At 42.3% G+C, this 14595-nt stretch overlaps 1 protein-coding gene, 1 non-coding gene and 1 pseudogene across 3 annotated transcripts; 2 read left to right on the forward strand and 1 right to left on the reverse strand.

Annotated features, from left to right (window-relative positions):
• Positions 1–593: 593 nt before the first annotated feature.
• On the reverse strand, positions 594–3097 carry LOC127778955 (uncharacterized; annotated as a pseudogene).
• A 3617-nt stretch (positions 3098–6714) lies between these two features.
• TRNAD-GUC (transfer RNA aspartic acid (anticodon GUC)) lies at positions 6715–6786 on the forward strand. The gene has a single exon. It is a non-coding gene; the product is annotated as a tRNA-Asp (tRNA).
• A 2615-nt stretch (positions 6787–9401) lies between these two features.
• On the forward strand, positions 9402–14595 carry LOC127780447 (uncharacterized). 2 transcript variants are annotated; one of them, XM_052307352.1, is made up of 10 exons: positions 9402–9669; positions 10068–10298; positions 10659–10994; positions 11367–11714; positions 12077–12952; positions 13081–13162; positions 13244–13313; positions 13527–13712; positions 13818–13878; positions 13973–14595. In XM_052307352.1, exons 1-10 carry the CDS (start codon positions 9633–9635, stop codon positions 14137–14139), a joined length of 2394 nt encoding a protein of 797 aa, XP_052163312.1. In that variant the 5' UTR covers positions 9402–9632; the 3' UTR covers positions 14140–14595. The 2 variants fall into 2 exon arrangements, with proteins under 2 accessions (XP_052163312.1, XP_052163311.1); XM_052307351.1 differs by having other exon boundaries at positions 9403–9669; positions 11358–11714.

The following is a 14595-nucleotide window of genomic DNA, read 5'->3' on the forward strand; positions in this document are numbered from 1 at the left end:
CCCCTTTTCAGAGGCTTGAGCTAGGGCTCTGTTTTCATGCACGCCATCAAAATATTTTTGAAAACAAAATAGACAAACATTTGACCACATCTATTTTGGTGTCATACATCACTTTATAAACTAATTAACAAGCTCCATTTAAACATAGAAAAACACAAATAATCTAATAACTTAATTATATATGAGTAAATTTCACAAACTACATATATATATATATATATATATATATATATATATATATATATATATATATACTTTAATCAATCTTTCACAAAACTACATATATATATTTTTAATCCAAGCTAACAATTGCTGGTGCTATATTAAATAGGGGCAGCAATATATTAGAAATTAAAGTGCAAGCAAGGCTTGTAGGCAGAAACTCAAGGAAAACACTATAATACCTAGGTGAGCTGCACTATGCATGGATAGCGCGGCCAACAGTCTCAATCAATCCAATATTATATTCTCGCTAAATCTTTCGCTCCACACACATAGCCCTAGTGAATTTATGAGTAAATTTCACAAACTACTCATACTTTATTCAATCTTTCACAAAACTACATATACTTTTTTTTTGAATCCAAGACAACAATTGCTGGTGCTATATTAAGTAGGGGCAGGCAGCAATATTTACACTTGAGGAAAACACGTACTATGCATAGCACTAATAGTCTTAATCAGCTCAATATTCTCGCTAAATCTTTTGCTCCGCACATTGCCCTAGTAATTAATAATTTATGCTCTTATTCTGCTAGCAATTTGAGGTACGTGCCTCTATTATTTCTTGGTGAAGATTGGACGTCGATGAGCTATTGAGTATGGCTAGCTAGCTATTGATCATGGATGATGAGCTTGGCCTTGGTGTCACCGGCCAGCTCGCCGATCCGATACACGTCGCCCATCCCCATGTGCGCCATGAGGAACCATACCATGGTGATGAGCTGGCGCACGTGTGTGCTCCCCTGGCACTTGTTGGCCGCATACATGAGCATCTCCCTCCACACTCCGGCCACCACCCTCCACGTGGTGTCGTCGTGGAGCTGGAGGAGCACCTTGGCCAGGATGCAGGCGTCGAACAGCACAGATTTGCTCCGGTCGCCCTTCACATCGGCCGGCTTCTTGGACGTGTTGACGGAAAGCAGCATCCGGCGGGCGTCGTCGTGGTTGGGGTCCCACGCCTCCGCCGACTTGAAGAAGCGGCGCGCCTCGGCGCACGCGTCCGAGGCCCTTTGCACTCTCGGTGACAGCACAGGTCAGTGGCGATGTGCCATAGCAGCAGCGACTCGTCGAACTCCCTCTCGATGCTGTTCCGCAGGACGCCATCCAGCTTCTCCTTCACCAAGTCGTCTATCTCCTTCTTCTTCTTGTCGGCCAGCTGCAGGACGTCATGTGTAATCCCCTCGGCCTCCTTCTTCTTGGTTGTTGAGCTCGAGCTCTCCTCCTCCGTAAGCCTAAGGTTGAGCTCCTCTCGTGTTGCCTTGGTCGGCTCCATCTGGATGTCTCTGACAAGCTCCTCGTCATCCCTGAGGGTCCTCTCACCACGGTAGCTGCACAGCTTCTTCATCAAGCTCTAGTCCTCGGAGTCCCTGACTTTTATGGCCTCCCTCTGGAGACCAACGAAGACATACGCAAGGGCATCGATGGTCGTCGGCGCCCTCTCATCCCCCTCCTTGCAGTTGCACCATCGTCCCCGCCTCCCGATGACGCTCACCATCGTCACCGGCTTGCGCTGGATAAAGAAGAAGTCGTCCAAGGTCTCCCTGACGCCCACCTTGTTGGCGACCCAGATGAGGAACCGCATCACACTCGGCGGGATCGTCTTCCGCCTGCAGCACTGGCGGCGGCGACCCTCCTGCTCCTTGGGCTTGCCTAGGCAGTAGCAGATGAGGTTCAGCTGCGAGGTCCGCTCCGACCACCGCTTTGTCCGCGGCCGCAGGACCCTGGCAAGCCACGGCCACACCATCTTCTTCTCGCCTTGTTCGAGGAATACTATCGTCCGGTTGGAGCAGAGGAGCATGAGGATGTCGGCCACATCGAGCGCCAGGCCGCCGAGCAGCAGCGCGTAGGTGATGCCACGGTCCACGGGGAGGATGCCGGTCTTGTCCAGGAGCACGAAGAGGACGATGGCGACGACGAGGCAGGTGGTGCGGATGAAGCGGAGGACGCAGCCTGCCGAGCTGTGGGACACGGGCGCCTTGGTGTACACCATGTCGCAGAGGTAGTTGAGCTCTACCTCCATCACCTCGAACGCCTTGTCCGCCGTCATGTCGCGGCGGTCCAGGAAGTAGGCCTGGCTGATCCTCCTCTCCTTGTAGCTGAGGTTGATGTCGACGTACAGCAGCCGGAACATGGTGAAGAACTCGTACGCTATTGCCTCCAGGCTTTTGGTCGTCTCCACCAGCCGAACCTCATTGCCCTGCTGCAACACCTCCTTCGCCTTGCTGGCCTCGCCGTTGGCAATGGTGATCTCGACGAGAAGGCCGCCATTCCGCTTGCCGCCAAACACGGTCATGAGCTTGGCGTAGTTAGGGCCAGGATCAGGGGCCCGGAGGATTTTGGCGATGACACCGTCCACACTGCCGGAGTAGAGCGAGTAGGTGCGCTCGCCGTACTTGATGACGCCGACGACGAAGATGAGGGCGGTGGCCGGGATCATGGGATTGCTCCTGATGGAGCAGGAGAAGACGACCAAGGCGGAGAAGAGCTCGAAGAGCAAGCCAATGAGGTGGCGGCGCCAGAGCTCGTTGTCGTCGACGGAGTAGGCGGTCATGGTGTCGGGGCCGCCCAGGTGGAGCAGGAGGAACGGCGTCCAGAAGGCGAAGATGGGCGGGCCGCCGCCGGCACCGGCAGAGAGGTGGCTGCTGCTGCTGCCGATGTTGCCGAGGTTGTTGAGGAGGAGGCCGAGGGCGAGGTCGGCGACCCAGTCGGCGAGGAGGTAGCATGCCCAGATGGCGAAGCGCGGGACAGGGTGGGAGGTGCGCTTGCGCATGGGCCCCAGGAAGATGAGGATGACCTGAAGGAGGAGGCTGAGCAGCACAGCCACCCGGATCTCCCAGTCGCTGTCCTTCTGCGGCACCGGCGGATTGAAACCCATCCACCGGCCACTAGATCCCTTCCTTCCTTTTAATTATTTCGATCGATCGATCGATCTTGTGCTCAGCTGCCTATAGCGCTCATCATGCGCATCCACGTCCACCCAACATAAATTAAATTAAATTAACTAAGACAGATATCATGAATTCATGATTATGGATGGGAGTATATACTCTTGGGGCATGTACAACGGTGTTTATTAGTGGTCTCTCTATTGCCATGCAAGTAAATTTGATGACATGGATGAAAGAGAAAGGAGTATGGTTGTTATTCATGACAACGGCTCAGAGTCGACTCTTAGAATTTATTAGAGCAAATTTTGTTGCATGGTGGTGAAAGAAAGGAAAGAAAAAATAAGAAAACGTATTTTGATACATTAATGATTAGAGACCATTTTATTTATAACTGTTGTAGGATGCTAGTCTCTAGATAACTAGAGCTCATATCTGACTCTACCTTTGTACATGCCCTTATATGATAAACAAGAGAAGAACGGAAGAACACACCTGCATTAATTATTGGCATTATTGATTGTTGCGCACATACATATGTTTGCCAAAAAAAAATCTGGAGGAAGCCTTACTACACCTTAAAAAAACTAGCTCAAGAGGTGCCTTTTTTTAACAAATTGATTATTTTCAAAAACTTATTTCGAAACTAGTCCTAGAAAAAAACTTCAACAAAAAAAAAAGGCCGTGGACTCAGCGCCATAGACCTTGGCACTGAAATATAACGTGTCAGCGCCAACTTTATTGGCGCTAAGCTCTAATCTAAGGTGGCACGAATTTACTGAGTCATCATAGCTCAGCGCCAAATAACTTGGCGCTGAGGTCGCGACGATTTAAATAGTTGCGCAGGCAACATATGGAAGCAAAACCGTTATAGCGGGTGGTTGATGGCTTAGGCTGTGAGCCCTAGGTTGCTAGGTTCGAATCCTGGTATCCCTCCTCTCCTATTTTCTTTTGTATTTTTGGGTTTTTTCCTTTTCTCTTCCTCCTAGCATTCTTTTAGAATTAATATGTTTTCTCTTCCTCCTAGCATTCTTTTAGAATTAATATGTTTTCTCTTCCTCCTAGCATTCTTTTAGAATTAATATGTTTTACAAAATAAGTTTTGTTCTCTTGACTACTTACTCTTATTCTTTTCAAATTTCTATAATTTGTTTTATTTTGAATTTGATTTGGAATTTCAGTTTAAGTTCTCATTTGCTATATAATAAGCCACTTTAATATTATTTTCCAAATTCAAAAAAATTATATTTTGAAGATAGTATTACAAGAAAAAAAAGAAAAATAAAGATAGAAAAATAAAACGAGAGAACAAAAATAGAAAAACATATTAATAAAGAGTGAGAGAGAGAAGAAAAAGGAAAACTAAAAAGAAAAAAAATAGGACAGATGGGAATCAAACCCTGCTTAATCCTAGATTAGAGTAGAACTCTACTACCATTGTACTATCAGTCGGACATTGCTAGAAATCCCTCCGCATTAATTTAACTCGTCGGGACCTCAGCGCCAAGTTATTTGGTGTTGAGCTACGATAACTCAGCGAATTCATGCCATCTCGGATTAGAGCTTAGCGCCAATATTTTTAGCGCTGAAAAGGACTAATTTGTTAAAAAAAAAGGCAAGAGGTGAGGGACTCCTTTCATATTTAAGTTGGTTTAACTCCCCTTAATTAACTAACGTGGGATTTATTCCCAACAACATACATACGCAGGAAACTACTATATTTTTTTCGTGTCGTCTAAATACTTATAAAAGAAACTATAAAAACTTGATGAGATAGATTAATATGTGATATATTATCACACAAACGTACAAATTTAAATTCGATTTATATAATTTTCACAAAACAAACAAATTAAATATGACTATAAATATACACATACGAGCTACATCAGCTTAATTTATTTGCAACAGTAAAAGCCGAAGTTGAATTTTTATGTTTATGAAGCTGATATGTCATACATTAATTTATCTTGTTATTTTTTTCTTAAACTTTTTTGTACATTAGCTATTTAGAAAATATGCAAGAAACGAATGAATATATCTTTAAGAGAGTTATGCGAGCTACATAGCAAAGCTACTCAATAGGAAGGAATAATTAGAGGTTGAGTGATTGAAATATCGCACCTGTGCTACGATCGATAATGCATATGTGTCGTGGATGCAGTACACACTTGACTTGCTGCTGCAATAATTTGTTAATTGCTGAATGAATGGTAGCAGCAGTATATATATATAGTGTGTATTTGATCTAGCGATCCACGATCGACATGCTTCTAACTTACACAGTTTATATGGAATAAGTCTTTTTTTTCCTTTCCAACAGAATTAAAGAAAAAGAGTAAAGTGAAAGTAAATCTGGAGTACTCTGCTTGCTTTGCTATCATAGAGGAATGAGTTCGCTCGCACGTATCACGAATGGAATTGGAATGGTAGGGACTTAAAAGTTTAGGTCAAGTCCCTATCACATTGGATGTTTGGACACTAATTATACATATTAAATGTAGACTATTAATAAAACCCATCCATAATCTTGGACTAATTCGCGAGACGAATCTATTGAACCTAATTAATCCATGATTAGCTTATGTGATGCTACAGTAAACATGTGCTAATTATAGATTAATTAGGCTTAAAAAATTTGTCACGCGAATTAGCTCTTATTTATGTAACTAGTTTTATAAGTAGTCTATGTTTAATACTCCAAATTCATCTGATATGACATGGACTAAAGTTTAGTCCCTGGATCCAAACGCCACCTCAATCCAATATTGTCACACATAGCCCTAGTGATAATTTCTTCTGTTATTCCGCCAGCAATTTCAGACGCCTCTATTTGTTTCTTGCTGAAGATTATCCTGTTGCATTCGCTTCAAATTTCCCAAGCCACCAGGATTGGTGTGATCCTCACAATGCTTTTGACTTTCCCCTGCTGTCCTGGCGTCTGCACTGTGCATCTGTCATTGCTCAAGCAAGGTATCATTGGCGTAATGGTTAGTGTTAACTTGATCATTGTGCAGTTTTGGCGCCACTGCTTGCCATATATTTTCTTGTGATGCTGGGCAGTTCTTGAAGCGATGGCAAAGCTGAGAGAAGTAATATTTTTCAGCTACTCTCTTCGTTATAGTCGGTCAGGTATCCCGATCCTATTTTTCATAATTAAGTAACCATGTAAACATTTTGTATTTTGATGGAGCCCAGGTCTTCTAAATTTGTTTTGACCACTGCGTCAGCTTCTTGATCATCGAATTGTGCTAGGTAGGCTGACCTCGTTGTGAAAGATTATATTTATATATATATATATATATATTTATTTATTTAAGGATGTGTATTAATTAAAAAAACTACAAATTTATCAATTTTATCACAAAATTGCAGATTGTGTAACTTTTAAAAAGCAATAGAGTTAAGATATGTAGTTTTTGATAGCTTTATCAGTAAATCTACAATTTTGTGATATGATACTTTAAAATTTTAGTTTAATGATAGTTTTATAAAATGTAATCCTCACATATTAAAGATGGTAGCGGCTTTTCCCCCATGCTGTACCTAATTTAGTTGGACACTTTTAACATCTTTGAAAAAAAGACATAAAAAGAAAGCAAGCAAGGTCGTTGTAGTATAGTGGTGAGTATTCCCGCCTGTCACGCGGGTGACCCGGGTTCGATCCCCGGCAACGGCGTTCTTTTTTTCTTCTGTTGCCATTTCTCAGCATTTTCTGCATCAGTTCTGCTTTTTATGTCCATTTCATTTGTTTTTCTTTTCTCAGCATTTTTTGCTTCTTGCTGCTCTTCTCTGAAGCTGACATGATCGACTCTCCGTGTATCCTCGAACTCGAATGGCTATGAAACAACCAATATTAATCTCTTTGCCTACTCTGCACTACGTATATTTATAGGGCCTCATCGGATAGCCAAATGCTTTGGCTGCTCAACCATTTATGCAAAATAAGCTAACCAATATGCATTAAAGTATGGCTAAATTGGAGGCGGCGCGGATACTATGTATTTAACATAGAACGCATTTAGACTGTAACAATTACTCTACAAATAATTTATAAAAAATATTTTAATTCCCTTAAAGTTCCATAAAAACTTATTCCTTGTTGGCTTATTAAAAAGACATTCACCAAGCTTTCTTTTTTTTTTCTAAAAAATGTTTTATGGAATGTGACTTTCACAAATTAAAAAAATTCCGTATATATACACTGTTAAAATCTATCGAGTACTAGGATTAAGAATTTTCATCCTATCTTTATCCTTCTTATATCATACATTTAATTTAATTATTTATTATTTTTCTATACATAAAGAAAATCGTGCATAAATATCTTTGAACGAAACTTGCTCATGCGCTAGTAATCGTCTGAAATAATTAAGGTAGACGTGAATTCATGGTCATATATAAATAAAATAATGGCTAGCATTTTCAGATGCCACTAATCGCTGTGCTTCACATATTTCAAAGAAAAGAAAAATTCATTTTACAATATGAATGAAACATTTTAGCAACATAGCCTGTTATTTTAAAAACACAAGCATGAGCTATAGTTATGAGGAATATAAATTCCTTTTGATTTGCAAAGAGGACGGGTGAATTGGAAACCTCTAGAATCTGGATGTTGTTGCTACTGTCTCTCTTCAAGTTGCTACTAACGTAGTACTACATGTGAACGGTGATTAGCTTATCTTTTTTACTATCCGTAAATTCCTGATTTATCTTAAACTTTAACAGCGCCAAGTGGCCCAATCAACTAATCTCAAGCCGGCGTTTTGTCGGATTTGGATTGGATCACGTGGCAGGGTTGGATATGAAGATAAACTGCAGCTATGAGGTAAAAAAATGACGTGTGAGGTGAAAAAAAACGAAACATCAAGAGACTTCCCGTGGCCGCAGCTTCAAGGGAATTAATCCACCTGATCATTAGAACCGTTATATGTCTGTGTAACTGAAATCCCATGTCGTAACTTGATTAATTGTTTCCATGTATTAACATATACTCCAACGTATCATAGCTATGAAGCTACTTTCTCCGTACCAAAATATGAACTTTTTTTACATGGTAACAAGTCAAACATTTTCAACTTTAACTATTAATAGCAAAAATATAAAAAAGATTATATCATGTAAAATTGATGCTACTAGATTTATCATTAAACAAACTATCATAATATGTAACTCTTTTTATTTAAAACATCACTTTTATAGATATTGTTAGTCAAAATAGTATCTCGTAGACTGTGTCAGAGTCCAAAAATACTTATATTTTAAGACGAAGGGAGTAGCTTATGTGAGCTACTCATTGAAAAATTGGCTTATATGTACAATTGTTAAAGAACATCGAATAAAAAATTTATATAATGATAATAGCAATTTTTTTCAATGTTGGGGGCATGAATTTTTTTGAGAAAGGGCATGAAAATAACTATATGATGTGCTTGTAATAGTTAAGTGCACGCATTATATGTCCCAAGAAGAGACCGAATTTATTTATGTTGTGGAAAAAAGAAGAAAACTATGAACACATGTCTAGCTAATGGATGATAAATGAAACCGATTTTGTGATAATTATTCGAGAACACAAACAAACGGATTAAAATTATTTTCTTAAAAAAAGTAGGTATCGAGAAATTGATATTTTATACTATCATAAAACACATGTAAATATAATATACCATTAAAAATACTTCTTGCCTTCACAAAATACATTTTTGACTTTAAGTTGCTAATTTGACGAACTATATTTTTAATAATCAAATTTTATGACATTAAAGGGACATTGAGTCTGGTATGGTTCGGAAAAATTTCAACATTAACATTATACACGGGCTATGAAAATGGCACGCCAACGAGCGCGCTTATTTTCTAAGTATCTACTTCTCCCGTTTCACAATGTAAGTCATTATAGTATTTCCCACATTCATAGTGATGTTAATGAATTTAGATGGATATATATGTCTAGATTCATTAACATCAATATGAATGTGGAAAATGCTAGAATAACTTACATTGTAAAACGGAGGGAGTAACAATCATGTCGTGATATGTATATGCTGCCGTCTCATCCAGTTATCAATATAATAAAAATTGCATAATCTGACAAAATTTGTAATAAAATTAGTTTGAACCCATTTTTGGGAAGAATACCAAATTAACACTCAGCTTTGAGCAGCAGTTACGTCTCGTGGGAGATGAGAGGAAAGGCCAACTCTAGATAACAGAAGCCCAGTAGCAAATGGAGGCCCACAAAGCCCAACAAACAGGTCAGGCCCAATAAGAGGAGGCCAACGAAACCCGGCTTTGACCTTGCCGCGCCCGTTACCAAATCCGACGAAACCCACCGCCGTCGCCTCGCCGCCGCCGCCATCGCCATCGCGCGCTGCCCTGCTCTCCCTGACTCCATTGGTAGCCTCCGCGGAGGAGAAGGGGAGGCGGAGCCGGTGGGTGGCGGCGCCCTAGCCTTCCTCGAAACGGCGGCGCGAAGCCACCACCACCTCCACGGCGGAGGCGCTGCAGGCGGAGAAGGTGATGGACGAGCCGGACGCTCCCGCCGCTCCTGCTCCAGGTACGGGCCCATGTCCTCCTCCTCCTCCTCCTCGCTGTAGGTCCCAACGGCTGGGCGCATGCGCGGGCTTTTGCCTTCCGAAAATAGGGTTAGGGTTTTATCTTACCCATGCGCGGCGATTTGAGAGCCCGCTTCTTGATTTCTTGCCTCTGATGATGCCATTCATTCGACTAGCCTAGCCTGTGGAGTTCATTTCTTGAACCGTAATTGGCTAATTGCATTTGCACAGGTTTCTTTCCAAGCAAATAGGAGTACTGCATTTGCACAACGCCCTAATGCCATAGTTTTAATTTCATTCACCAACCTACCAACTCAACCCTGCTGAAAATTCTGAGCATTGAATTGCATTGAGAAAGCACTAATCATGCTTATCGGTATTTGCTTTCACGCTTCTGCAGTGGAGGGGGAGCCAAGGGGGAAGAAATCCAAGTCAAACAAAGGAAATAAGCATAAGCAGCAGGATTCCCTTTCTGCTGTATCCGATGCCAGTGCTGTTGTGACGCATACAGATTTGCCTGATGAATCTGGAAATGGTTGCACGAGCGAGGAAGGTGCCACCACCTCCACAGCGCCGGCGCTAGAGGCAGAGAAGGTGGACAAGCGGGAGGCTCCTGCTGCATCTGCTTCAGGTACGGACCATCTCATCCTCGCTGTAGGTTGCTATGGCTGTGAGTATGCCTGGGGTTTTTGCCTATTGTTACAGCCTAGGTTTAACCACGCGCATCCATTTGAGAGCGCAGTTCTTGATCTCTTTCCTGTCATGCCATTGATTCCATGAACCCTTTGCGAGCTCAATTCTTGAACTGATATTGCATTTGCACCTATAAAAAAGTACTTCATTTCCACATCGCCCTGATGCCATAATTCTAATTGCATTTCGCCTACTTGCGCATCACACCCTAATGACACTCTCAATAGGGATATTTGTTCGAATTGCATTGAGCAAGCAGTAATCGTGCTTATCAGTATTTGCTTTGACACTTCTGCAGTGGAGGGGACGCAAAAGGGGAAGAAATCAAAGGACAAGAAACGAAAGAAGCATAAGCAGCACGGTTCCCCATCTGCTGTATCCGATGCCAGTGCTGTCGTGACGGATACAGATTTGGCCAATGAATCTGGAAACGGTTGCACGCATGGGGAAGGTGTATTACGAGATGCTGATGTTGCGAGTTCCAGAAGTGGCAATGATCTAACACCGGATGTGGATCGAACGCTGGGGAAGAGCAAGGCGTCGAAACGGCAATGCGATGCCACCACGTCCACAGCAGCAGCGCCGGAGGCAGAGGAGATGGACGAGCGGGAGGCTCCTGCTGCTTCTGCTTCAGGTTCGGACCATATCCTCCTCGCTGTAGGTCGTAAAAGCTGTGCTCATGCCTAGGGGTTTTGCCTAAGTCTAGGGCCTTGACACCTAGGATTAGGGCTTATCGATGCATGGCCATTTGAGGGCCCAATTCTTGATTTCTTCCCTCTGATGCCATTGATTCGACGAGCCTTTGAAAGTACAATTCTTCAACTGATACTGCATTGTACAGATTTCTTTCAAAAGAAAAATATTGCATTTGCATAACGTCCTGATTCCATAGTTCAAATTGCATTTCGTCAACTCCACATGTTGAAATTCTGAGTAAGGTATTGGTTTTAATTGCGTTGAGAAAGAATTAATCATGCTTCTCGTATTTGCTTTGAAGCTTCTGCAGTGGAGGGGACACGAAAGGGGACACGAAAGGGGACGAAATCAAAGGACAAGAAACGGAAGAAGCATAAGCAGCAGGAATCTCCTTCTGCTGTATCCGATGCCAGTGCTGTTGTGACGGATACAGATTTGTCTAATGAACCTGGAACTGGTTGCACGAGTGGGGAAGGCGCATTACGAGCTGATGATGTTGTTGCGAGTAGTGGGCATGATCCAACACCAGAAATGGATCGAACGCCGGGAAAGAGCAAGACATTGAAACAGCGGCGTGGCGGTGCCACCTCCACGCTTGCGGTTCCGGAGGGGGATAAGGAGGTGGATGAGCAGGAGGCTCCTGGCGCCTCTGCTTCAGGTATGGACCGTTCCCCCCTTGCTGTAGGTTGCAACAGCTGTGCGCGTGCCCAGGGCTTTTGCTGATGGCCACCTAGGGTTAAGCGGCTATTTGAGAGTCCAATTCTTGATTTCTTGCCTCTGATGCCATTGATTCAACGAGCCTTTGTGAGTTCAGAGTTCTTTCATGAACTGATATACCATCTGCACACATTTTTTTCAAAAGAAAAATGTTGCATCTACACAGCACCCTGATGCCTTGATTCTAATTGCATTTCACCAACTTGCTGACCATGTCCTCATGAATTCTGAATGTAGTCTTAGTTCAAATTGCGTCTAAAAAATTAATCATTCTTATCAGTATTTTCTTTGAGGCTTCTGCAGTGGAGGGGGCGGCACCAAAAGGGAAGAAATCAAAGTCAAAAAAACAAAAGAAGCAATCCCCTTCTGCTGTATCTGATGCCAGTGCTGTTGTGATGGACACAGATTTGGCCAATGAATCTGGAGGTGGTTGCAGGAGTGGGGAAGGTGCATTACAAGATGCTGATGTTGTTGCGATTCCCAGAGATGGGCAAGAACCAAAATGTCCTGAGGTAAACAGTGCTGAAGATTTGGTGGCAGGAAAGAAAGGGAATAAGGATAATAACTCCCAGCTCTGCAGCTCGTTGCATGAGAGTTCTATAGAAAGAAAAAGGAGAAAGAATAGAGATAGGCGGAGGAGAAAGAAGGAAAATGCCAATAGAAGGAGCAATGTGCAGAATCCTTCTTTGCTACCTGGTGCTGGTGAGGTTGTCTCGGTGGCAACAGCTGACATAAATAATACTCCTGGCTCTAAATGCAAGAATCCTTCGCAACTTGTTGCTGACGAGGTTGGATTGGTGATGACAGCTGATGGAAATATTTCTCTAGGCTCTGAATGCAAGAAATCAAACAAAAAGATGAAGAGAAATCAAACAAATGTTCCTGAGGCACCCTCGGTGCAAAGGATGGATTTGGGTGAGACTGCTTCGGTTGGAGTGATGGATGGTGAATGTGAAGTTCAAGCTGTCTTATCCGATTGCCAAAGTGCAAGGAGCGATAGATCAAATGTAGCTCAGGCACACAAAGAGAATTTTCGGCACATCTACTCACCAAGAGGATCATTGATAAGATTTCGAAGGAAAAAACTTCTTATTCTAGATATTAATGGTTTGCTTGCGGATATCAATCAGGACCACCACAATGCTCACCTGTCACATGCAAAGGTTCGGGGAAAATTAGGTAAGGTTGCTTATTTAATACTTGATACACAATTATATTTGTACACATACTAGTGTTCTCTGTAAATAAAGGACCAACATATCAAATACAATATACTAATTTGCAATGGCTTATCGTTTGTGTGCCAGTCTTCACAAGACCCTACTGCGATGATTTTCTGAGATTTTGCTTCGAGAACTTTGAGCTAGGGATATGGTCATCGAGATTGAAGTACTAATTCCTCTCCCCTACATCTCTTGTTTTTGCTAGAGTTTCTTGCATGGTGTTAATGACAACATTCTTATTCTGCAGAGCAAATGTGGATTCGGTTGTAAATATCATTATGAAGAAGGATATGAAACAGTCCCTATTATTCTGTTGGGTAAGTTACAGAAAAGTATGCATAGTTGCTACAGCCTACAACTAAATTCATGGTTTCTGCCTAGCTAGTAATTGAAAGAAGGCAAAGTGGTTGTTGAAAAACTCCAAATTTTATGCTACTGTATTTTTTTTTGTTTTAGTACTCTTGTTTGTTTTCTTTTTCTGTAGCTTTGGTTGCGAGTCAGGTCCTAATGCACACACTATAATTTGCCAGGACATGTCGAAATGCACTGGTACTGGGTTTAAAACTCTTGAAAACAAAAACAAACCATTAGTACTGAAGGAGCTAAAGAAACTGTGGAATAAAGAGGATCCTGATCTTCCATGGGAGCAAGAAGAGTTTTCACCTTCAAATACATTACTTGTGGATGATTCCCCTTACAAGGCTCTGGGCAATCCGGTACTGACTTCACCCCTGTTCCTATGCAATTTATATCTGTTGTGATAAGATCAAGTTGTTGTAATTCGCACGCATTATTCTTCTCTTGATATATGTATTTTGCAGCCACACACTGCCATTTTTCCTCACCCCTACAGCTATCTTAACAAGAAAGATGATTCATTGGGTATGCTCCATTATTTCAAGATCTATTTAAGTATTTATTTCTTATACGTGGTGCTTCAAAATGGTTAGTGTTGATGCCAATTTTCCATGAGCAGGACCAGGTGGAGATCTTCGGGTGTATCTGGAGAACCTTGCTACTGCAGATGATGTTCAGCGCTATGTACAGGAGCACCCATTCGGTCAACCTTCCATTACAAAGAGTGATCGACATTGGAATTTCTATGTGAAAATACTTGATAAACTGGAGAAGCCCTTTGCCTGATGGCCCCGTTTGGTTCAGTCTGCTAAGCATTGAGCATTTGCATGGGCATGAAGTTTCTGACCCCTGGTTCTGTTTGCTCGCTTGACACACCTACCTGTAGCTACTTTTGTACTAGATCCGTAGAGCCTTAGACAATGGGGCAATTGCCCAGTTTTGATAGCTTGTTGTTTTGGTCCCTTCCTGTTCTGAACTAGTGATGAGATGGAAGAACGTAATACCTGTTCGCCTGTATTTCAGTCGCATGTACACTGAATCATTTTGTTTCCCGGCATCAAGGGTAACAGGGTTGTAATTGTTAGTTCCCATTGGAAAATTTTGGTGAACTATTTGTTGTAACTTGTAAGAATGTTTCAAGCTGTAACCTTTCTCCCTTGCACAAAGTGCTGTAATCTTGTAACAATCATTGAACTCTCTGGTAACCTCAATTCTGGCCAGGAACAGAACAAAATATTATCA

Source organism: Oryza glaberrima, chromosome 7, assembly GCF_000147395.1.
Source record: "Oryza glaberrima chromosome 7, OglaRS2, whole genome shotgun sequence".
Lineage (NCBI taxonomy): Eukaryota > Viridiplantae > Streptophyta > Magnoliopsida > Poales > Poaceae > Oryza > Oryza glaberrima.

Excerpts from the sequence above, each read along its gene's own strand:
- LOC127780447 (XM_052307351.1), top strand. The coding sequence starts at position 9,633 with ATGGACGAGCCGGACGCTCCCGCCGCTCCTGCTCCAG. Across the intron at positions 11,715-12,076 it reads TCCTGGCGCCTCTGCTTCAG|TGGAGGGGGCGGCACCAAAA; the intron begins GTATGGACCGTT and ends AGGCTTCTGCAG. Across the intron at positions 12,953-13,080 it reads AAAGGTTCGGGGAAAATTAG|TCTTCACAAGACCCTACTGC; the intron begins GTAAGGTTGCTT and ends TTTGTGTGCCAG.